Source organism: Amblyomma americanum, chromosome 3 (genome assembly GCF_052857255.1).
Source record: "Amblyomma americanum isolate KBUSLIRL-KWMA chromosome 3, ASM5285725v1, whole genome shotgun sequence".
NCBI lineage: Eukaryota > Metazoa > Arthropoda > Arachnida > Ixodida > Ixodidae > Amblyomma > Amblyomma americanum.
The window spans coordinates 192,341,932-192,366,030 of record NC_135499.1 but is presented as its reverse complement, the minus strand read 5'-3'; the positions used below and the strand labels follow the sequence as shown (position 1 = coordinate 192,366,030).

General features: G+C 47.1%; 1 protein-coding gene across 7 annotated transcripts in view; it reads left to right on the top strand.

Moving 5' to 3' along the window:
• Fmr1 (synaptic functional regulator FMR1) overlaps nt 1–24,099 on the top strand; it is a 45,879-nt gene that overhangs the window by 5,250 nt on the left and 16,530 nt on the right. For 2 of the 7 annotated variants that reach the window (XM_077659373.1, XM_077659369.1), the window contains exons 4-8: nt 7,135–7,200; nt 7,300–7,402; nt 9,044–9,160; nt 18,057–18,101; nt 19,314–19,487. In XM_077659373.1, the coding sequence (XP_077515499.1) occupies nt 7,135–7,200; nt 7,300–7,402; nt 9,044–9,160; nt 18,057–18,101; nt 19,314–19,487 (505 nt within the window). The remainder of the gene's footprint in view (nt 1–7,134; nt 7,201–7,299; nt 7,403–9,043; nt 9,161–18,056; nt 18,102–19,313; nt 19,488–24,099) is intronic. The other 5 variants (XM_077659375.1, XM_077659372.1, XM_077659374.1 and 2 more) reach the window with 3 other exon arrangements.

Sequence of the window (24,099 nt, the reverse complement as noted above, 5' to 3'; positions counted from 1 at the left end):
ATGCAATTGCTGCGCCAAACAGGCAAAGCCTGCTACATGCTGCCGCATTGCGACAAGTTACGAGTACCGCATTTTCACAGTTGTAAGTTGACCCCCCTTATCACATTTCAGGAAAAAAAAAAAACAAACTTGAAGACCACTTAAGCTTGACGTTTAATAATAAAACATGATAGTATTATCCGGCAGCCGCCACCTCTCACCAGCCGCTGTCGGCTGCTGTGCGCGGGCATGCCTATGGGCACATACCAAAATGGAAATATATTAGTCACTGGACTACTCGTCGACACTTGTGCCATCATCCTCACTAGCGCTCCCGTCGTGATTGCTGCTGCGGTCCCACAGCATGTCGTTCTAACGTTATCATTTAAAGAAATCCCTACTTCGCAAACAGCCACATCACGACATCGCGTGGAACAGCTGAAAATTTTGCCTTGCGAATGTCGAACTTGCAGTGCAGCACGCAGTTGTTCGTTTCTTCAACGTAAAGAACGACAGCCATCTTGAATGTAGCCGTGAACGAGCTCCGGTCGCTTACCGGATCTTGAGCACTTATGACAATTGACGAAGCAGTACATTAAAAACTTGTAAAACGCAGCCAGCGAATGTGTTCGAGCCAAAGAGAGACTACGCATGAGTGGTGTCTGCTCTTCCGTCAGGTATTGACACTCCCCGGCACCGCTGCTTTTCCGAGTGGCGGTGCCGCCGCGATTGGAACAGCGGCCCTTCCATCAACTATCCACGCTCCCTTGAAGGCGGAGGGCGCAGTTGAAAGTACAAGAAAAATTTGGGGGATGCTTAAGCTTCCCCATTAAGAGTAGAACACGATTGCGTTATCTGGCCTCTGCCGCTTACATTAGCCGCAGTCTGTAGTCGCATGTGGAGAGTGGGGTGCCGGTTTTCCGCTTATCGACAGCCTCCATCGGCCACATCGCGCTGGGAGGGGGTGTCGGTTCTGTGCATTGTCCTAGCAGTTGCTCAAGGCCAGCACGAAGAATAATGCAATAGAACCGCGCGTCAAAAATGCAGCCATGTGGTAACATGCCTGATATCTCGTTTGTCTCTCTCCTTTATTTATGGCACCATGCCTTGGTTTCGATTGGAAGTAGATGCCAGCAATACTCCAGAGCGGGCTTGCTCAAACTTTTTTGCCCCAGGGAACCCAAACAGCCTTCAGTATATGCCAACGAACCTCGTCCATTCTTCTTGACTGTGCTCGCACAGTCAAACCTGCTTAAAACAATACCGGTCATAACAGTATATCGGATGTAACAATGGTCAGTCGCGACACCGTCAGCTTTACCATGTGTTCTATGATAAATTAACCACTTATGGCAATGCTTTCATGGAACATTATGGGTTATAACAAATCTGGTCATTGAGTGTCAACCATAAAAGAAACAAAAAAATATTGGTGGTTTAGCTGTGGTTAAACCTGGAGTGACGTGATAGCTACAGCTGGCCATGTGGAACTTGGTCACGTGACCAACCATGTGATCAGCTACAGGGTGGCGTGCCGCCACGCTGAAAGCTCAAAATGCTACCGTAATGTAGCTATCGCTACAAAACAAAAAATGCTACAACCACACCAGCAAAACCACGCTTACAAGACAAAAGTGCACCCATGTGGAACCATCTGACTGACCAATCCCACGCAGCGATGGCACAAAAGCGAAAGAATCCATGACGCACTCAGACACACCACCACTGGGCGCGCCGAGGATGCTTGCTTGTCGCGGCAATGCAGGCAGGAGAAAAGCCGGATGCATTCTCCTGTGCAAAATTCCCATGCAGAGAACATAGGGAGCATGGTAGGGAGCCTTGGTGGAGCAGTCCATTATTACCACCGTTTCTGAGGGGTGTCCCGCTTGCAGAAAGAAAACGCACCGGCACGTTTTTCTTTGTTTTTGCATTCTGAACTACGGCTGGCTCCGGCAGCGCATGCATTGCCCCATCTTCCCCTGTTCTTCGCTAACTTGGCCACTGTCGCCGCTTCGCTGATTTCACTTGTCCCAAGGGCAGGTGGTACCGCATCTGGCGAGATGCTGCGTTGCTGCACTGGTCACGCGCACCATGCGTACTACCAATCAGTCGGTGTGGTGCACGCACATTGCCAGCGTGGTTTTTATCTTGTCAGCGGTCACCGCACCGTTGGTTCTGCACGCTCCTTGGATTTCCCGTAAGAATTGCTTCCAGAAAGCGGGCTTTATGCCGGTGACATGGAGGTGCACGAAGCTCCCAATGGTGCAGTGATGACGGTGCTTTTGTCATCGGTGAATGATGATGATTGCGGCATGTCAAGTCGAAGAATTTTTGCACACTGATGATGCAGTCATGGCAGATGAGGGCCTTACTGATGAGGTGATCACAGCAGTTGTCACCGGCGCGAACAGCACCGAAAAGAAACCTTTGCAAGTTGTAATATAATAGTAACAGCTTGTAATCCCGAATGGAGACTGCGTCCAGGCATGACAGCGTGCCAAACGATCGACCAGATAGCCTTGCTAAACCTGAATTCTATGCTGCAAAGCCATCTGTGCACCTGAGTCGTGCCTACAACGCCAGGCACGACGACAGATGCATGGCCCTGTCTCGAAATAAGACAGACTGCATAGTTTCTGTTTTGCTTTTCTGAACTTCAGGCAAGCCCGTAGCAGCCAGTTAACTGAGCCGTGTTACGCACCGTTTCGAGTGCTGATTGGCGCGAGCGCATTTGTCTGCGTGGTTGTTTCTGGTTCTTCAAGTGCGCCGAAACTGCGCGCTCGTCACGTGCGGTTCGCTGTTTGTGCTGAGAAGCTTCCTTACACACAACTTGTGAGGGGTGTGGCACGGTTGCTGTGGAGCTCCAGCGCTTGCACGTTGCACTGTGCACATTGTCCAGGAGGCCCTTACCACTTTTGAGCAGGTCTGCTTTGAAGCTGCGGGCAGTATGCATGCAATAAGGCATTTATGAAAATGAAAAAATTATGATAATTGTCGCACCTTTCTGATCTCAAAAGCAAGCAGCCATTGTCCAGTCTTTCACCAAACAAATGTACCTTGATGCAATCGGTTTTCAACCTACTTTTTCCTTCCTTAACAACCCAATTTTCCAACAAACGGCCTTGAGCCTCCCTTTCTAAATAAACAGCTCATTCATTCATTCTTAGCTTTTCAGGATCATTCGATAATTTGAACATTTTATTAGTACCTTGAAGTTCGAATTAAAGAGCGTTTGCACCCTATAGAACAGTCAAACCCCTCCAGGTCTTTCCTGTCAATAAATGCTCTAAATTTTCTTTTCTTTTTTTCGGCACAGCTCAGTTATAACAGTAGTATTTCTATGGCACGTCAGTATTTTTTTAACTGGGTTTGACTGTAGACTCTTAGTGTTTTTTTACCTTTTCGTTCTCTTTTGTAAGCATTCGTATTTTTTTCTCTCTTTCAGGAGTCGGATTTTCATTAAAGGGACTATGCAATGAATAAAAAGTCGCTTGTAAATGTTTTCAATGCTTAAAAATGATGCTAAGAAGCATTCACACCAAGTATGAGTCTTCGGAACTGAGCCGGCAGTTTATTATGAGTTTTTAAAAACCATGTTTTTTTTTTAATTTGCGGGCCGATTGGTGTGCTCGTAGTGACCGATTCTGAAACTAAAATCGTGAAAAAAGACGTCACTCTACCCATGACGTCGCCAGGCCACCACACGCTGTCATTTGCCGGAGCCACGGCAGCCACGACGTCACGGGCACACTTCCGGTAGCCATGAAAATCGTCTGCTCGTGCTGCTGCGCGAGCCAGGAATGCCGCCTCCTTCTGTCAGGAGTTCGGAACCACTCGCAGTGGCTAGCCGAGTCGCTACTGTCGTCGCTGGCGTTCAGCCGGTACGGCGTAAACGCATAGGGCTCGATGCCCATCGCGGCCGTAAGAGCGAGCGGTCGCGCCTTGAGTTCCGGGTCTATTACTACTGCTAATTACAACAGACGACAAGCAAAGAAACCCGACGCGCGCTGCAATCATGCCACTGCTGCTGCTGCTGGGGTGCTAGGAGCGACAACTGGAAGTTGCAAAAGGAACATCAGCGGATGACGTATTCATGGGCGGGGCCCAATCCCAGAGCTGTTTTTCTTTATTTTTGTCTTGTGCCCCGCGTGTAAAGTTGAGGGGGGAGAGGAGGGGCATAATTTTTATTTAATCTTCTATATCTTCGTTGTTATTGATGCTAGCTCAAAAATTCTTGCGTTGGGGTGACGAGTGGTGAAATGCCTATCTCTCGTCTGCTTTACGTATCTCAGTTAATTTATTGCTTAGTCACTTTAAGGTGCTTGCCCATCGTGCTAAAATTGCAATGTTCGGCAGCAGCACACGAAAGCTACAACTACAGTGAACCGACGCTACCACAGCTCCCGTGCCTTTGACAGCCACAAAATGCTTGAGCTGGTGGTAATGATGCAGATATGGATAGTGGGAGCTCGCGACGGAAGAAAAAGTTGTCAATGATGATGAGCTGCGGCACGTGGAAGCTCCTGTGCGTGTGTGCAGCCTCTGCAATCAAGCGCACCATTGCTCGCAGCCGAAGCTGATCGCTGAGGCCACGGCACGTGCATTTCGAAGGCTATTTCCACGTAGGTCGTGGAAAGTTCGGTTGCGGCACCTAACAGATATTTTTATATATATTTCCTTCGGGAAAACTTGATGTGACCTGTACATGGGTGTGGCCCATACACGCGTTTATACAGTATGTTTTCCTTGTAGATTTCGAATATGCAGCCATATTTGAGCTGTTGGTCTTCGATCAAAAGTTTGTTGAAGTCTACAGCGTAATTACATAAATTCTTAAGCATCTTTATTGAATTTTCGCATTGCATCTTGCTGCTTTTAATGACGCGAAATGATTGGCATGGAGTTCCCATACCTGTGGCATTCTTACTTTTTCTGTAATGACATGCCATACTGAAATATTATGTAAAGAATAAAAGGCGCCATTATTTGCCACTGCAGCATGTTAACCTAATTGCGAATTAATATTTCTACATGGCCTATATAAAAAAAGTATGAATGTCACCGGTGCTTCAGTATCACTGAAGGTAACAGTTTTTAACAATGCTGTTTTTCGCGAGCAAAAATAAAGTCATCACAAAGCTGCATAAGGTGGTCGCATTTCGATGGAGGCGAAATGCTAGAGGCCCGTATATTGTGTGATGTCAGCGCGTGTTAAAGAACCCCGGCTGGTAAAAATTATCCGGAGCCCTTCACTATGACGTCCCTCATAGCCTGAGTCGTTTGGGACATTAAACCACATAAAACCAAACCACAGACCACCACTAGCACTGCTGCTACAACAAGAATTACTAAAAAGTAACAGTCTGTCACGCCTTTGCCAAAGTGGCGCTATCAGCGGTTGTGAGGAACGCACGATTTTTTAGTTGACAACAGTACATGCCGATGTGCCTTATGGTACTGTCGCTGCTAGTGAAGTAGTACTGACGGCTTGCTGCAGCACACAGCACTTGTGTAGTGTAATGAAGCTTGCCACTGTGCCACTGAAATGGGGGAGACTTGGGCTTCGTGAAGTTCGTTGTATCTGTTTTGTACTGAACCGCGTTCAGTATAAGAAGTTAGAATAAATGTTTGGCAAGAATGTTTTAGAAGAGTTCGATATAACCTAGCCAATAATTTGTTCTGTGTGTTTATTTTATCGAGGTTTCACTGTAGCTGGTCACATGGAGAGCAGCTGCCGAGTTGGAGGGCTTTAGTGCAAGGCAGGCCGTAGGCGCAGAGTTAAGAGGGCTTTTTCCCTCTACCGGCCCTCGGGAGAGGTATGAGCAGGCACAGCTACCTGGAGCCAGCGCTGCCAGCACGCTTAGGTGTAGATTGATAGTTGTAGAAAGTATTTTTCACGTGAATAATTATGAAAAAGCTTTGGATGTTAGATATAAACTCTTCGTTTGTTCTGCTCAGGTTCGTTATAATTGGGCTTGACTGTAACCTAATATTACGCAGACAAAAGCTTAATATGTTGTATTTACTCATATATTAGTTGAGTCGCGCAGGTCAGCCGCCAACTCAAGGAAACAACACAAAAAAGTTACAATGTCGCATTGGTCTACCAGTGGAAGACCCACACCACAAATATTCAACTAAGGCCACCTGTACTGCGCATCGTATTAGAGCAGTGACTGAGCATTCAGAAGCATTATTCCGAGGAAATGTAATAAGAGTTCTGAGACAAAGGCCTTCGTTTTGTTCGGACAGACTCCTTTGATGTGTGCAGCGCCACCGATGTCGCACACTAATGCCAATAATTCACTTTGGGTGCTAGGAAAACTCGTTGCTATTGTACACTAAAGGGCGCTCTTATTGCTTTGCTCGATATCTTAATCTGACACACTTATTGAGGACATCGAGCTCGTTCACTGCTGTGCAATTTTCCAACATCTCTGCGTGTAATGCGGCGACTCATTTAAATGCTGCTGAGAACAGCCACCAACATTCAGGAAACATGAGTTGCCATGTGGTTTAGTGACTAGTAGTAGTTCAGTTTTTATTGTATTATGATAAGGCCTAAAGTTTTTATATTGAGGCCTCTAAAACGCATGTTTGACATGGTGGCTTTGCAACAGGACTCTGTGGTTATCTTCATATTCGTCATATTTGGTTTTCTTTTGTGTGGCTGTCTTGAAGGCCTGCATGAAAGCAGTTTTTTGAGGTACTTTTAGTTGTAAACTTCTACCCATCTTTCTGTATACTGCGGCCTCGTTACATTCATGTTCTTCCATATTTTTTTTCTTTCCTCAGTCCATGCTCCCACAAAGTCTACCTTTGCCTTAAAATCATGGTCGAATTATAATCTAATTAATCGAATAGTAAATATGACACAGTAGAATCTTGATGATACGAATCTCATGGGGCTGCGAAAAAATCCGTTTATAATCCGAAAATTTGTATCATAAAAAACAAACAAATTTCTTTTGCAAAAGCACGGGAACTGCATTCACGCAGATCTACTTACGGCTACTACCAAAGAAAGCCGTTTTGTGTGTTCGGTCTTCCTCGTACATTCTGAGTCGGAGCTTTAATCTTAGTGCCAGGGTCTTGAAATGCTTAATCCGTATAAAAAGTGCTGACTACCTCTCTGCATTTTTTTTTTCATTGCAGTCCTCCAATCACCAAGAACACATTCACGAAGTTTGAGTTGGATGTACCTGACGACCTGCGTGAATAGTGAGTGTCCTGTCCACTTTAGAGCAAGGATGGGCAAGGGTTTTGGCTGATGTGTATCGGTGCGTGACCTGGCGTCTTCGGCCGCGTTTTTTCCTGTTGCTGTGGCAGTTCCAAGGATGACTCGGCCCACAAGGAGTTCAAGAAGGCCATAGGGGCAGCTGTGGTGCGCTACATCCCTTCTAAGCAGTGCCTCATGGTTATTGTGAGTAGTTGACTTCCTTTTTATCTCCCTTTGAGGGCCGAAGTGACGGATTTTAGCAGTGTTTCACATATTCGATTCGGCAGTAGCCAAACCTGCATGGAGCCTAGGGGTATTGTTTGAATGAGTCATCCTCTTTGTGTGGGTACTCAAGTGCTGTGTCGTATCCAGTGTATTTCAGTGTGTGTGTGTGTGTGCGCGCGTTGTGGGGTTGACTTGGGGAGATGAGTACGTTCTCCCCACTCAATCGCGGCTGACACGGTTCAAAGCCGCCCGGACCCCACCCCGTGATCGTGTACGCTACCGAGCGCTCGCCGACCACGGCGGGCCTTGCTCTGAGGGAACAAAGGAACGACACACTGGCTGACACAAACAGGCATTTATTGCTGCAGCAACAATAACGCCAGCTAGCAACAAGGTGCGCTAATGAATCAAGGTCGTCCGACTCACCAGCAAGGTTCCGAGCGAATGTTCGCCCGCGCTAGGGCAAGGGATATATACTCCGAAGGCCGGGCGGGACGAGTACGGGGAGCCTGTCTCCCCGTCGCTTCTTCGCCCCGCCGGCGAAGAGCGGAGCCGCGAGTGACACGTCCGCTCGCGCCGACGATCCCCGCCCAGCCCCCCATCTCCCGCGCGCGGACTTCAGCAGTCTCCCGCGCAGTGACGCTGGCGCCCTCTCTTGCCAGTTAATGTTACTGACAAGGGAATGCGTTCATCCTCGGGGTGAGACTGCTGCTGCACGGTGCCTTGCAAACACAGGGGGCTGCAGGGCAGGTCCCTACAGTGTGCACAGTGAGGTGTCGCCCTAATTATTTGCGATTTTTAAAAATTATTTCTAAATTTTAGGGTCCACACAGAGCGTAAAAATTTCACTGGATTACCCACAAAGACCTTCTGTACAGATCTGTTGCACTAGAATATGGCAATTTAAATCATTCCGGGTCCTCCTTTTAAAACCAAAGTTCAAGGAATAAATTTCAGTGTACTTTTATTGGTGTTTTTCGGTTCAAATCAAAAAGTAAAACCCCCCTAGCCATAGTGTTACAAACCATGAACTAGCCCAGCTGTCTATGCATAGTGACTATGAAAACGATTTTGAAGGTTGCCACTCAATGTGTTCAGTGCAGAGAACGAATGCTTTTGAGCGTTCACATCAAGTATGAGCTCTTGGAATGGAGCCGGTTATTTATTATATTTTTAAGATACGTTCTATTTAAATGCATGAATGAACAGATATAAAAAGTTTAAGAAGCTTTCTCTGGCATTTGGGTGGAGCCCTTAATCGAGGAGCTCCATTGTTTTTGGAACTATTTTTCTTTCGGTAGTCACTAGTGTTGTCTGCTTAAGTATCTACAGGAGCTTCTCAGGTGTGCGCAAGGTCAGTGCCTTTGTGCATGTATCTCCATTAAAATAGATGGTAGATTTGCGGTAGGGAGAACATTTGAGCACTCTTTTTTTAGTAGCTGTATAGCAAAGCCCCTCCTGTATTTGATAAAGGGGTGCAGCCATCCAGGAGGGGCAACAGGCATTAAACTGTTGACTTTTAAGAATGGGAATGGGACGTGAGAGTGTGCCGTTTCGTTTTGTTTTGAAATTCTCTCTGTTCATACTCATTGCAACTTTTGGTGTCCTATGGTTGTGCAGGCCCGCTCGGAGGCGGCCAAGAAGCGTGCTGAAATGATGAGTGAGATTTACTACCGGAATCTGCGGCAGAAGCTGATTCTGCTCAGTAAGACGGAAGAGGCTGCCCGGCAGCTTGAGGTGAGTTCTTTGCAGCCCTCAATGGAACTCCACCCGGAGCACCAGCAGAGACATGTCAATACACATAGATGCTCAGCATTGGCTTCTGTGAACTCCGTGGCCTGGTACATGTAAAAAAAAATGTACAAGCTTATTGGTAACATAACCACACTTAACACTTCATGAGCTCAAAATTCTAGTGTGTGAAAAACTAGTCTGTCTTCTCTGCAGGGCAGCTCAATTTTGGAAATTTTTATGCATGTTGTCATGCACAAAAGCAGTAAAACAAACATGGGGCAGAATATAATGAGCAAACGGCTGTTAGTTCTACTCAGGCCATGTTATCTTAGTCTTGAAGAAAAGATTAACACACCTGCAGGTCAAAGAGTCAGCCAGTGCTTGGAGGAAGTGTAAATGAGCAATCATCCTGCTTTAAAGCAATTGTGTTGCTGATAAACATTTCACCAAAGCCATGGGCCTTAATGCATTTGGCATACCTGTGGGAAATTTGCTTTGTACATAAAAAGATGTGGTTTTCAACCTACTTGTTCTCACCTTTTGTCCTGATAAAGGTCGGGGCTTGTCCTTCAAGTGAATTGAACTCTGTGTGACTTCTTTTTATTGTGCACTCTTCTTATCCCAGGAGTAAGAAATTAGCTTTGTGAATCCATTGTCTAGGTAGTGGTTTGAAGGGACACTAAAGGGTACGGAAGCAAACTGTGCAAGGCTGATAATACTTCGAGGGACACTGCCACCTCCTTCTGTGCGAAAAGATGGCTGCATTGCTAAGAACATCACGAGTGAAATGACTTTCTCTCCTTTTTCAGCCTCATGCTGCGGGGCAGTATTGCACTGGTACTAATTACCTACAGATGGCACCACCATATACTGTTTACTTACCTTTTTTATGGCGTGGCAGCCTCACCACACAAAAGAAACACAAATAGCCGTGCGAGCTTGTGCTTGGCTTGTTGTCCCAAAGCTTCTCCACACAATGGCTGCATGTAAAGTGAGCGATGCTTTGCATTTTCATGTCTTAGAAGCACTTGCTGGGCTGCTTTTCACCTTTTTCGACAGTACCTGCCTTTTCGACAGTACCGGTCGGGCATGAAAATGGTGGGCCAGTTGTGGCTGGTGAAGCATTCACTTGGCCGGGCGCACCTACCAAAATTGTCGAGGAGCATTGTGGCAGTCTTTCGTTTTTACAGTCTTCTGAGCAGTTACGGCGCTCGGCTGCTGGCCCGAAAGACGCGGGTTCGATCCCAGCCGCGGCGATCGAATTTTGATGGAGGCGAAATTCTAGAGGCCCGTGTGCTGTGCGATGTCAGTGCATGTTAAAGAACCCCAGGTGGTCGAAATTTCCGGAGACCTTCACTACAGTGTCCCTCATAGCCTGAGTCGCTTTGGGACGTTAAACGACCATAAACCAAAACAGTCTTCTGGCTTATCTATGCTCTGTTGTTGCTAAAAATGAGCGGAACTTGGTATTTTTCTTTAGTGTCCCTTCAAACCTAGTGTTGCTCTGGACAAGATATAAACTGTGTTTTGCAGTGCTAGAACAGGCAGTCTGTTCTTCCTATTCAATAGAAAAAGTCGCAAATACTCTGATCGCTGCTGTATTGACTAAAAAGGGTACTCGCAGAAGTCTTAGAAATATGCGCATGGTTTAATAGATGCTCTGCATAGTGCATTAATGAGCAGCTCACAACAGTCAAACCTCGTTGCAGCAAACAGCTAAAAAATCTTTAAATGATTCTGTGTGGCTGAAATTTATAATATAAAATTTCACCTAAAAGTTGCGCACGAGAAGCACAGTTTTGTCAGGGAATAGACTGAAACTGGCAGAGACCTTTTCCAAAGTGTTAATACCATTTCGTAAGTGCTCTCTTCATTACGGCGGCCACAAAACAAACCTCACCAATAATAGTTGCGTTGTCTTCCTCGGACAGCACCGTCGGCATGTGATGGCAGCATGTCAAACGCCAGCCAAGGTGACCTCCCCACATTACAGTGGTGTTGTATGAAAAATGGTATGCCAGGATGAGCACTGTTGCCGTTTTCACCACCTCTGTGACTGTTGACGTGAGCAGTGTATGGCTACTGGAAGGCTACAACCAACCATAAAGAATGCCGACCACCTGGCTATCAAAGGTTTATGCGGTTATATTTTCCATGGTGCTGTTGGCAAGTGTGAGATAAAGCGGGAACCATGGTGCGAACTCTTGCTGCGCCACTAGCAGTCACCTATGTAGTGAGGCAAGGCCAGCTGCCCATCATGCAAGCAGTCACAGCTTGGCACTCTGTTTTATGGCAAACCGCATTCGATATAGAGTAAGAATGCTATGTATTTGTTGAAACGGTTTAGGAAGCGTTCAATATAACCGATAATTTAATACTATCGAGCCCACTTATAACGGCCGCAGTTAAAACGAACGCTCGCTTGTTACGTATGAGGGCGGTGCTACCATCAAAGTAAGCTTTAGGGCAATACGACTGTGTCTCAGATACAACGAACAACTATGGTGGCCAAACTCAGTTACAACGAACTAAGAGGTGCTGTAAATTCGACCCCACAGTCCTTTAAGACCGCCAACAGCACCTGCACATCCGGTAAGCGCAGTTGGAAAGCGCCTGTGACACCCGCCCTCAGAAATAATGTGCAGACCTAAAAATGTAAAGAGGAAAGGCGAGACATTGGGGATAAAAGGACTGATTTACCAGCGCTAGTGGAAGGCACTGCAAACTTTCACGTTTACGTGCATCTATGCACGAGGGTGAACAGCTGTGACCGGCGGCTGTCCTTTGTCATCAGCAAGTCTAGCAAACTGTGATCCTTTGGGTCTAACGCTTTCGTACTCTACTGGCCCCACATAAAAGCCTGCGTAATGTGTTACTTTGTGGTTGCTATTCGAAGAAACTGCAACCAGTCATGTTTCATAACAGCGATGCACGGTTTTCATATTGAGTGGCTTGTTGAGTTCAGTTATTACAAAAAAGTGAACAATGGAGGCTTCTGCTCGTGCTTCAAAACTTCGTGGCGCACCACGTGTTGCCTTCGCTGACTGAGGCGGCAATGCTCCTCTCGCTACCGAATGAAAAGCGCAAGATTCAGTCATAGGATATAGGCGTCATTCATAGGCTCAAGATGTCCCAGCATCGGCACTACATAGCACATGCTGATAGCAACTGACGTAGCAGAAGTCGAGGTTCGGTTCGGATATCTTTGCTGCTGTGGAAGTCACGAAAGGGCCATGTGGACGAGACTTGACGGCGGAGTGCAGCAGAAATTGATTCCATAAAAAATGGTTTATGGGCCAACAAAAGACTGAAAACTTTGTTGAACATCCGTGTGTGTGATTCGCTTCATAACTTAGCGTTGTTAATGCACAGATGGCTGGTCATCATTTCGCTTGGGCCGCCTTCGTAAGATGTGGATCATGGCAGTGGCATTGCGAAGTGATACACTGACGAAGCAGTTGTACGTGAAGCACGAGCACTCCTTGACTTCCAAGATTTTATTGACAAGGAGGCCAACCTGCCACTTGTTGCTGTGAACTTGTTAACTGTATATTAGCTAAAACGTGTTCTTAAAACTGCTTGTTGCTTGGCATCATCAAGAAACATACACGTGACCACTCTGCAAAGCTTGGAAAGGGCTGTGATATGGTCTCCTTCGAAGATGCCGACATGCATAATGAACGCTTCTAGAAATTAACGGTAATTTTGTGACTTCATATGTTTCGCTTTAAAATGAAAAGTCCACTTACTACAAACCTCTGATACAATGAACGAAATCCGTGCGACGGTCAGTTTCGTTATAACTGGGCTCGATTGTACCGGTGTTTGTTATATCGAGGTTTGACTGCATCTGGGGTAAAAATTGGGCTTCGGTGTTCATCAGTGGTGAACATCTCCTAGGTTCGCCAGGATCCTCCAGATGTGTGGGCATTCTCAGCATTTCTAGCAGTCGTGCTTGTTTAATAAGTGGAGCTTTTTGAATTCTGTGTCATTACTGGGTGTGTCTAAACTGTGAAGCATAAAAAACTGAACATGGTTTTGCTTTAATGAGTGCTTCAAGCAAAGCTGATTTGTATTCTAAGTACCCACTAATCTAGAAAGATATATTTTTGGCTCTTCTTTTGCTCACCATAGTGCGCACGTTTATCACAGCTTTTGCAAAGTATTGCTAGAGTCTGACAATGCAAGCTAGCGCTCAGGAACTTGTTCATTTCAAGCTGGGTCTGGTGAAATTGTCCCTTATATGTGAGTCTTAGCCCAAGTGACACATCCTAAGTGAACCCAGAGGAGGGGGGTGTTTAGCATTAGGTCGCCTCAGCACATACAGGATCTAATCCTTGCATGCAGACAAAATAATAGCAAAGACTAACACTAGTTATCTTGATGGATTCTCAGCCTGCGGTCTTCTGGTGTGCTTGCATGGCTGCATTTAGAGCATGGGTGGCACTGGGAGGCAGAGATGGTCTGGTATGTGCGTTAGCACCTCTTGTGTACAAATGTGTTCTGTACTTCTTTCATTTCCTGGTGCCAAAGCATAAGGTTGCACGCATGGCAGAAAGTGATAGGCAGTCGCAGAGCTGATGTTTATGATTAATATGATATAGACCAGAATCCAGAGCCGTTCTCCGGGGCTGCCATTTTCTGCCGACAGGCGTGTCGCAGTGCGTGTGTTGCTTTGTGGACGGCGAGGCGGGGGACGGCGCAGCCACGCCTACATTGTAGCCGTAGTTTACCGTCCTTCGACTGCTGGGAAACATTGCCGAGCATACGGTCACGGTACGGCTGCGTTGCAGAAAGTTTTGCATTATCAGAGGTGAAATCGATTCTTTAGGCATGACACTTAGTTTCAAATCCATGGGAATTCTGCCGGCGTTCTGCATGCACCCATGCTTCGTTGCCGTTTTGGGGCTCTGTCGCAAATAGCTATTTTGGACAAGTGGAAGGATTCGGTGTATTCTTGCATGCAGTTACAATTGCAATCGGCTCTTCACTCCTCCTGCCAGCTATAAAAGAAAACAAATAGATCCATGTTGTTGCCTGTGTGGTGGCATGCCATTGGCATCAACAAATCATCATTTTGAGCTCAGCTCAGTTGCGTGCCTATCAGGAGACATGTTTTGTTGCGCGGCTTCGCTGGGATCCTTCCCTTTTGTACTCGGCAAGTGGAGCGCCTGTCGGACTATTCCGCCTGCATGTCACCAGATGTATAGTGCCTAGAACATACTGGCTAGTCTGCTGAGGTCACATACTCGAGTGGCCACAGTAGTGAAGCCTTCCCGCAGCCACCACAAGCCGGCGCTGCCAACCGCTAAGGTGCTACCGCACCACTTTCGTGGGCTGGTCCAGCTAGTGTGGCGTTAGTAACTATCTGTAACTTAACATGGGCCACATTTTTCGCAGTGAAGCCTGTTTTACACCTTGCTTTGAAAGCACTTCTGTCTAAAAACTTCCTTGGCAAAACACAAAACTTGCCGGCCCAGCACTGTTCGTAAAAAATCTACTGAAATAGCACCAACCACATACTGCCAGATCCAGTCTGCTAATTTTATTTTGTTCATTGTGCTGAAGAAGTGAAGCAGAAAAGTGAAATTGAATGCCCAATATTCACCTTACGAACTTGAAGCAAGTACTCAAGGTTGACACATTGGTCGCAAGATTTTTAATGAACGGTTGAGTTCGATTAGAATACGTTTTCTGCTACGTGAAAAATTTCGATCGCGATTCTGCTCTATCTGGATCCTGTCAATTGCAATCCGTGCATCAGGATAGCACATGTAAATCGTGATCACAGGTTGTTGTATGAAATGCCATGCTGAGTGAGCTCAGTGAGATGTATCCAGATGTTTGGTCCATGTAGCAGCAACCATTCTTGTTTGCGATAAAAAAATTGTCCCAGAAAGGGTCCATGGCAATCGTGTGGAAGTGCCTGTGTAACAATGATATTCAGAAATAGCATTCTTATTTTTTGCACAGGTCATTACACCAGCTTTGCATTCTGCTGACTACAATGTTGATATATGTCTGGCTGCATCATCTTCATTTTGTAAGGATAATGAAAATGTGCAGAATGGTTGGAAAAACTTTAAAGAGGACTGTTTTTGCACTTGTGGCATAGGTGACAGCTGTCTAGATTGGCTCACATTTACTGATGGGCGTTCGCATATACAGTAGAATCTCGATGATACGAATTCGCAGAATTCCCCGCCCATAGTGCATTGTGTACGATGTGCGGAATTTCGGATGTTCCGAACTCTCTCCCTCGCCTCTACAGATAATACGAGCCGCGACTGCATCCTCGAGCACTAAGCGCTGCCCGCACACCGCCAATGTCCCGATCGCTAATCGCGCGGTACACGGTGAGCGGCTGTGCACGGCCCGCACATCGCCAAAGTCTCGGATCGCTTATCGTGCGGTGCGCACTGTGAGTAGGGAGCTGTGTCTGCACAGCAGCGAATAAATCTAGTAAGCCGTAAACAGATCTTCGTGAGTGCATCTTTCATGCTTCTGCATACGAATTTGTTCATTTGGATGGTACAAAATTTCGGATCATATAAATTTTTTCGCAACTCCTTGAGATTCGTATCACCGAGATTCTACTGTGACTGAATAACATGCCCTACACTTGTGGGGCACACTTTTCTTTGTACTCTAAAGTGGTTTGTGGTACATGGTGTAACTAATGCCGTTTAATGCCTCCTTTTCACTCCATCATAGAAAGCCTCACCATTTTTCGAAGCTTGAAACAAGTTCAGATAGTGCATCTTCAGTTCAGTTCAGTGGAGTTTTTGCGCAGGTTTTTGAAGCTCAAGCGTGCAAAGCTGAATCCATCTGGTAGAAAGACTAAACATTTGAAATAAATGCTTGGGTTAATGATTTGTACTCTCAACTTTTTTGCATTACATTTGCTTCATTTTTGAGAGGTACAAGAAACTGTGCTGCTTGACCATTTTCATCGTCCGCCGCCACGGTGGCTCAGTGGTTATGGCGCTCGGCTGCTGACCCAAAAGACGCGGATTCGATCCCGGCCGCGGTGGTTGAATTTCTGTGGAGGCAAAATTCTAGTGGCCCGTGTGCTGTGCGATGTCAGTGCACGTTAAAGAACCCCAGGTGGTCTAAATTTCCGGAGCCCTCCACTACGGCGTCCCTCATAGCCTGAGTCGCTTTGGGACATTAAACCCCCATAAAACAAACCATTTTCATTGTCCACAAACGGCTTTCAACTCTGTACATGCTTCAACATTCCATTCTTGACAGCGAGGTAGTTCCGACAGGCTTAGCAGGGTGTAGAAGAATGCATCTTTTTTGGTTTTCTGTGTAATTGAAGTTGCCAAAACCTAAAGGAAGTGCCTGCCGCTTCATGTTATGTTGGACGTGGGCTCATGTCTGATCGTCATCAATGTGTCATAAAACTTCCACTGCTTGCTCGGCAAGGAAAAGACTTTGTCCACAGTGAACAATCAGCTGAAGCTTTTTTTCTTCCTTTTCCCTCCCACTCGGGGTCACCATTCACTGGAACCTTTCCAATGCCCAAGTGTTCCGAAGCTTTGCTTACCTGTGGTGGAAAGTTAAAAATTCTATGGATACTACAGAATTAAGAATCCACAAAATTTCATGGGAAGTATAAGACGTGGGAAAGAAATGTGCAAGTTCATTTTTTTTTTAGCACACGCCTTGCATGCTGCCAAGGTCCCACGTCTAAAATTGGATGTGGCTGTTGGAACTCAGCATCAAGTAATGTTTTCCTGCTAATTTCATTTAAAGAATGGTACTTATTTGATACTAGATCTCCATAATGACTGAATGATCCCTCCGCATCAACAGAGTTGTGCTAAGCAGTGGGAAAGAGTGTTAGGGTCATTTCTTCCTTTCCGGACAAAGGTAGACGGGTTGCCAGTCTTCACCTTGGTTTTTCTTATAAAGGAAATGGGCTAGGTCTGTCTCTGGATTTCAGCTCTCAAGCAGTTTTCAGGTACACTTTCCACTCGTCAACAAGGACAGGCAATTCTTGACTGAGTTCAGGCACATTGGCAAACTCCATCTTTTCTTTTTGGTAGACACCTAACTTGCAGTGGATCCTCCTGTAGCTGCAGTTTGCTTGAATGGTTTGGGGTTTTGTTATAATCGTAATATTTCTTCTAAAATTTTTCTGGCGTCTCAACTCGTGTTATATCCATGCAATAAAAAAAAAGTAAAATAGTCATCTCCTATTGTTCTGTTGTTCCTTCTGGTGTTTCAAAAAAAGAATAATTCGGCTGCAAACATGAATTTCTGTGGAAAGTGCTTGAATCGTCGATTTTTCACACAATTGCGGGAAACTAGGGCCTTAATAGCGCATAGGACTCCAGAATGATGCAATTACAATTTAACTTCAGTTGAACTGACGCACAAAACAGTGGTAGATGTCATGAAAAGTGGAAACAAATCATCAGACTAATTTCGAGCTCAGAACAGAAATTCGTTATTTATGTCATGGCACAATGTGCAGTATGCACAGCGGGGAAGTTCTAATGTCAATCTGATGTATCTTGGGGTAGTGCTACTACCACACTAAGCGGCATTTGCTACAGCAATTAGCCTTGAGGCCACAGGAAGTTTCCATGGGACAGAGACCTCCTCTTTGGCATAACTTTCAGCTGCTGGCTTTTTGGGTGTAGCCCTCAGCTGCAGTCATTTTGCACAATTTACCATATTTGCCAGCTGTTGCAGCATACAAGAGCTGAAATGGGCCTTGTCCTTAAACTGCTAGCACAGTCCCAGCTTGAGGTGGGCTTTTCTCGCTGAGCGCTTGTGTGAATTAGGCAGGCTGTGTGGATGTGTGCCCTGTGCTTAGCCAGTGGGGCCGTTGCTCTAACAGCTGTCATGCCAACCAGCGTGTGCTTTGCGATATTTCCCTTTGCAGAGTCGTAAGTCTTCTCAGAGAGGGGATCCCAATTCAAAACAAAAGGTGTGTGTGCTAACCCTTATCGTGCCTTCGTGTGTTTGTCTGCTGGGCTGTGGCATGGTGTGAGCATGGGGGCCTCAGCTTGTCTGTGTGTGCATGGGCTTGCATAAAATGTGCAAGCCTGAGGCGGGCAGTGTGCAAAAATTTCGTCCTTTCTGGTTGTTCAGTTCGCAGAGTTTAGTGCATCCTGCCTATTTGCTGCCAGTTCTGATTGCCCTAACAAAAATGCACCGGCTGTGTTACACTGCGATCATTCACGTAGTGGAGTACCTGGCACATGAAAAGCAAAATTTATTAAAATGCGGTGGCAGGTTTACGCACCAATTCTACACAGACGCTTGGTTGACTTGGCAGGAATGATGTTTTTAATAAAGTTCTAATCTGGTTTTCACGTTTCAAGTGTAACTCAGTTTAGTTTAAAAGTACATTGCTGGGTGTTTTGGTGGGAGGTGGGTTAAGCTGCGCGCTGCAGAAAAAAAAGTGCTTTCAAGTGAACGCTGGGACTGGTGTTCCGTCCTTCTTTGTCTTCTCTTCCTTTTTTTTTTTTTTTTTGACACCAGTTGCACAAACCCCTTGACACTGACATTGAGCGCTTAAGTGAGAAGTCACAGCAGATAGTGTTTTTGTTCACTTTTTCTCCTCTCTCTCTCTCTTTGCATTTGAGGCAAAGTCCTCATTGTGTTTCCTAAATTCATATGTGGCAAGACCGAAAATCTCCAGATGTGCCAGGAAGTGACCACTCTTGAGAATATGCCACCTGTGTCTTTAGTCCAGGTAGGCCTGTGATTGGGTGTGCTCATGTTGGAGGGTACAACTGCTACTCCTTAGCAAAAGGGGAGGGGGAAAGAGCCTGGCAGTTTTCTGAATTTTTTTCCCCCCGAATGTACGAAGGGGAGGGGGTGAGAAGCTGAATGGCAACATGTGACAAACATGCTCCTTGTTTCGAGGTGTCACTTCACCCTTTGCCATTTGTTCACTTTGGCATCAACAGAACAAGGCCTGTGGTGCAACCTGTGAAGTTAGCTAGCTATCTTGAGCAGCACACACTTCTTTCTAGGCCTGGCTTTCCCATTGAGGCATTATTGACACCTTGGCATGTCGAGGAGGCTAGTGCATGATGGCGAGAATGCATGACACGTATGCTTAGAAGGGGTATTCTGTGTAGCCAGCTCTGCCTCATGCTCTTGAACCCTTTTGTTGTGCTGTGATGTGCAGAGCACACGCCTCCACTCCAGCTCTGGGTTTGTGGAAGAGTTCAGCGTGCGTGAAGACCTGATGGGGCTGGCCATTGGGGCACACGGAGCCAACATCCAGAATGCCCGCAAGCTGGACGGTGTGACGGGTATTGAACTGCAGGAGGCCACGTGCACATTCAAGATATTTGGCGAGGTGGGTACCAGGCATCTGTATTCCATGTTTTGCGGACCTTTATGGGTCTTGGGGAAGCAAGGTCGCAAATGCGTTGCTCTAGCACATGTTGCATGTTGCCATTTTAGTGGGCGTAACAAATGGCGAATTTCGCTCGTCAGTTAGGAGCTGGGTGCTGAATGGTGCCAAAATGACCGAATCTGCCACAGGGCAACGCAATCCTGATCAACAAATGGAACACGAACATGCTCAGCTGGGCAGCTCTACAATAGCTCTCATGAGCTACCGGATCCACAACTTGGACCTCGTATCTCTGCACATTGCTCGTGAAATTGCACTAAAGCAGCCCAAGAGTAAACAATGCAGTTCAAGCAAATCTTCTAATGTCTATAAATGAATTTGCACAAAAACAAAATGCTAATAAGCTTTTCACTGTTGTTAGATAAGCACTAACAATCTATCACAACAGGTATACCAATTCTCTCCGGGTTTATTTTTTTTTATATAATGTGGCTGAGTTACACATTACACGTAGCGTATTTACACGATTGTAAGTCTACCCTTTTTTTTGAAATTTAAAATTCCGAAGTGGTGGGGTCGACTTACAATCGAAACGAAACCTTGAACTGCCTATAAAAGCAAGAAAAACAATCTATCAGGGACGCTACTGCGATGTTAGAAGTTTTTGTTGCGAAACTTGAACTGCCAATAAAAGCAAGAAAAACAATCTATCAGGGACGCTACTGCGATGTTAGAAGTTTTTGTTAGCTCTATGGCTCCAAGCGTAGCATTCAGGTAATCCGCGGGCTTTTTGGCCAGGATTTTTCATTTTTACTGCGCACACCATTACCCACCGCGATGGTTCAGTGCTACTGAACAGGATACCCGGGTTAGAACCCGACCGCGGCGGCAGCGTTTCGATGGAAGCGAAACGCAAGGGCGCCCGTGTGCTGTGCAATGTCAGTACAGCAGGTTAAAGATCCCCAGGTGGTCGAAATTATGCAGGAGCCCTTCACTACGGCACCTCGTTCTTCCTTTCTTCTTTCACTCCCTCCTTTATCTCTTCCCTTACAACTGGGTTTCCACCGATATTTGAGACAAATACTGCGGCACTTCCTTTCCCCCAAAACCAATTTCATTTCATTTCACTCGCGGGAAGGGCCGCTGTTCCAATCGCGGAGTCTGTGCCAGTGCCCGGGTGTGTCGCTAGCTGATGGAAGAGCCGCTATTTCAGTTGGTTGCACAATACGTAACAGCGGCGCTTCTGGGGAATGCCGATGTTTGCTGGAAGAGCCGACGCCCCGACACCGATCACTCTTTGTTTGGTGGTGCTTGGAGTTGGTGCTTTTGACTCGACTGCCGGCCGCGTGCTTCGCCATGAGCTCTCCAGGTTCGAAAAGCATTCGGCGCTCATTCACTGCAGCGTTCAAGAGGGAGGCCATCATTTACGCCGAAGAAACCAACAAACTGCGCGGCGGGCCGCAAGTTCGCAGTTTCTGAACGGTTGGTGCGGAAGTGGCGGTAGCAGTGAGACAAAATTTTCGATTGCGACTCCAAGCGAAGAAGTTTCCGCGGGCTGAAGTCGGGACGCTTTCTGGAGCTGGAGGTCAAGCTTGCAGCGTATGTCACCGAAATACGTGATCGGTCCCTTACAGTGACATGCGAAATGATCACGCAACAAGCCCGGGTCTTTGCTGCTGAAGCTGGAATACTCCAAACAGACTTCAAAGCCAGCAGGGCTTGGGCTTCGAAATTTATGAGGAGGGCTGGCTTCTCTCTTCGTCGGCGTACTAGTGTATGCCAGAAGCTGCCTGCTGCTTACGAGGAGAAAGTTCTCTCCTTCCACAGGCACGACCTCAAGCTCCGCGACTCGCGGCGATACCTGCTCGGCCAAATCGGCAATGCGGACCAGACTCCCGTCTACTTCGACGTGACGAGCAACACAACAGTGAGCGTGAGGGAAGCTCGCAAGGTTAAGCTTCTCACGACAGGAAACGAGAAACTTCGGTTCACTGTTATGCTATCATACTTGAAAGATGGCACAAAGCTCCGACAGTACATCGTCTTCAAAAGAAAAACAATGCCAAATGAAATGTTCCCGAAAGGTGTGATTGTGCGAGTGAACGAAAAAGGCTTTATGACAGACGACTTAGTTATTGATTAGTACCGTCAGGTGTGGCTTTTGAGGCCAGGGGCATCCCTCAAAAATGCCGAAACGCATTTATTTGCAACGTCGGCTGCGTCCCTCGACCCCCAGAGCTGCGACTTCACTCTGAACTTTCATCAGTGTCGTCGGAAGATTCCTTGTCGCTCACCGCCTCCCACAGTGCGTCGTCCTCAGTTCCATCCAGCGTGTTGCTTATGCAGCACTTCTTGAAAGCCTTTTGCACCATGGCATCTGGCAAAGAACGCCAGTCCGACAACACCCAGCTGCAGACGGTCGCAAGTGGAGGCCTTTGCAGGCGGCCCGTCGGCGTCTTCGGATTGTCGCCGGACATCCACTCATTGTTCTCCTGTCGCACTCTGTCCTTAAAGGGCTTGTTCAGTACCACGTCGAGTGGCTGAAGGGTAGACGTCATTCCACCAGGAATGACCTGGTGGAATGACGACGACGTCGGTCCTAGCTTCCGTGACCGCGCGCTTTACTGATTCGGTCAGGTGGCCGCAAAAAGCATCGAAAACCAGCATGCTCCGATGACGCAGCAGTGCACCGGGCCGACGATTCCACACCACGCGAATCCAATCAATCATCATAGCCTCGTCCATGTACCCTTTCTCATTCACGCGCACAACAACACCTGAAGGGAAGGCTTCCTTCGGCATCGTTTTCCTTTTGAAAATGACAAAAGGAGGCAACTTTCTGCCATCTGCCATGCACGCAAGCATGACGGTAAAGCGTGAGTGCTCACTTCCTGTCGACAGAAGTTTTACTTCTTTGACGCCGCGTTCTCTGACGGGTAGCCGAAGGCATATCAAACCAGACAGGGGTCTCGTCGGCGTTCGCAATTTGTCCGAGCATGTAATCGTGCTCCTCTCGAAGCCGAATCACATACCGCTGGAAGCTGACGAGCGTATCGGCGAACTCCTCTGGCAGCTTCTGGCATATGCATGTGCGGCGACGGAGAGAAAATCCCTTGCGCCTCATAAAACGGCGCACCCATGACTTCGGTGCGCTGAACTCTTCTCGGCGTAGTCCAGCTTCTTGCGCAAGGTCCAAAGCTTTGCATTGAATGGAATGCACAGTCACGGGTAGTGACCGCGCACGAAGGTGGTGCACAAAGTCAGCAAGTGCGTCCTCAAGTTCTGGATGTACTGCACTACGTCCGCGAAAGGACATTTTGCTCGGCTTGCACGCGAACAACTTATCTTTTTGCCAATACCGCACGCTCTTCTCCGAAACACCGAACCTGCGCTCAGCGGCCATGTTCCCGTTCGCTTCAGCGAACTTGTAACTTTCTTCTTGAAAGACGCTGTGAACTGCCTCCGCGTGCCGCTGGTACTCATTGCTAACGCGGAATTGCGCACGAGGTCAAACAAAGCAGCGCATGCAAAGACCAACAATTCCGGTGGCTCTGAACGAAAAAAAAAAGCATTCGCGTTTGGATGTCGATACGGCTTTGGCTATCCGTTTAAGAAAAAATCTCGACTTATATTCTGGTTTATACGGTAGTCTATGGGCAAGCTTGTATGCACACGGTAATTATTGCTGGATTCGCTGCTCCGCACCGCGAGAAGGTGCTGACAAGCAGTTTTGTGGTACTCCATTGCAAGACACAACCGAACAACCAAACACAAGCCGTCAGAGCCACCAAGAAAAGCGTAGCCGGCACTCGAGTCATGCATCAGCCAAACGGCCATGGAGGGAAAAAAAACTAGGAGGGAACGTGACGTCATAACCTTGAAGCCTAGTCATAAAAAATATAATGGAAAGCATCATGGGAAATAGGCCCTCACTTGAGAAGGCAGCGGTAGCTCTTTTTTTTTTTTTAGCTGGATTTCGGTTTCGCTCTCTCGCTGTGTTGCGTCAGACTAAAAAGTACCGCGATCCAAGCTGGTTGGCAGTCTGGTAACTGTGGAGGGCCCACTTACCAAGAGTCGGTGCACAAAGTTCCCTCGATAGCGGCGTCAGAGGAGGATGACTTGCAGAGGCTGAGCGCGTGACGTCATGCACCCTCCTTAGTTTTGTTGCAAAAGCAACACTACGCCAGCCAGCGAGCCATTTCTGCACGTTGCGCACTTCAGCCATATGCCGTGGAAGACGAATGACGTTGAGCCGCTGTTGCCTGGCAACGCCGGAGCCGTGCTCCAACAGATGGCACTGCCGTCGCCCCTCGCTCCACCAGATGTTCTCCACAGGGGTGGAGGGAGAGGAGGTGTCGCGTCGCGGGTGGTATGTATATATATGCGCTTCGCCTCAGTGGATTCTAGTCATTATGAAGAGCGCGAAAGAGAGGCAACAACGAAAGAACGAAGCGAGGAAGAGAGAACGCGCTTAAGAGATGCGAGAAGAACACTCCGCATGACTGGAGAAGCATCGTAACGAAGATGCGGCTAGAAGTTATGCCACGTCCCGAAGTGACTCTTCAATTGCAGAAGAGACCGGTTTGAGTTCTCGAGAGCGTCTGAATGAGAC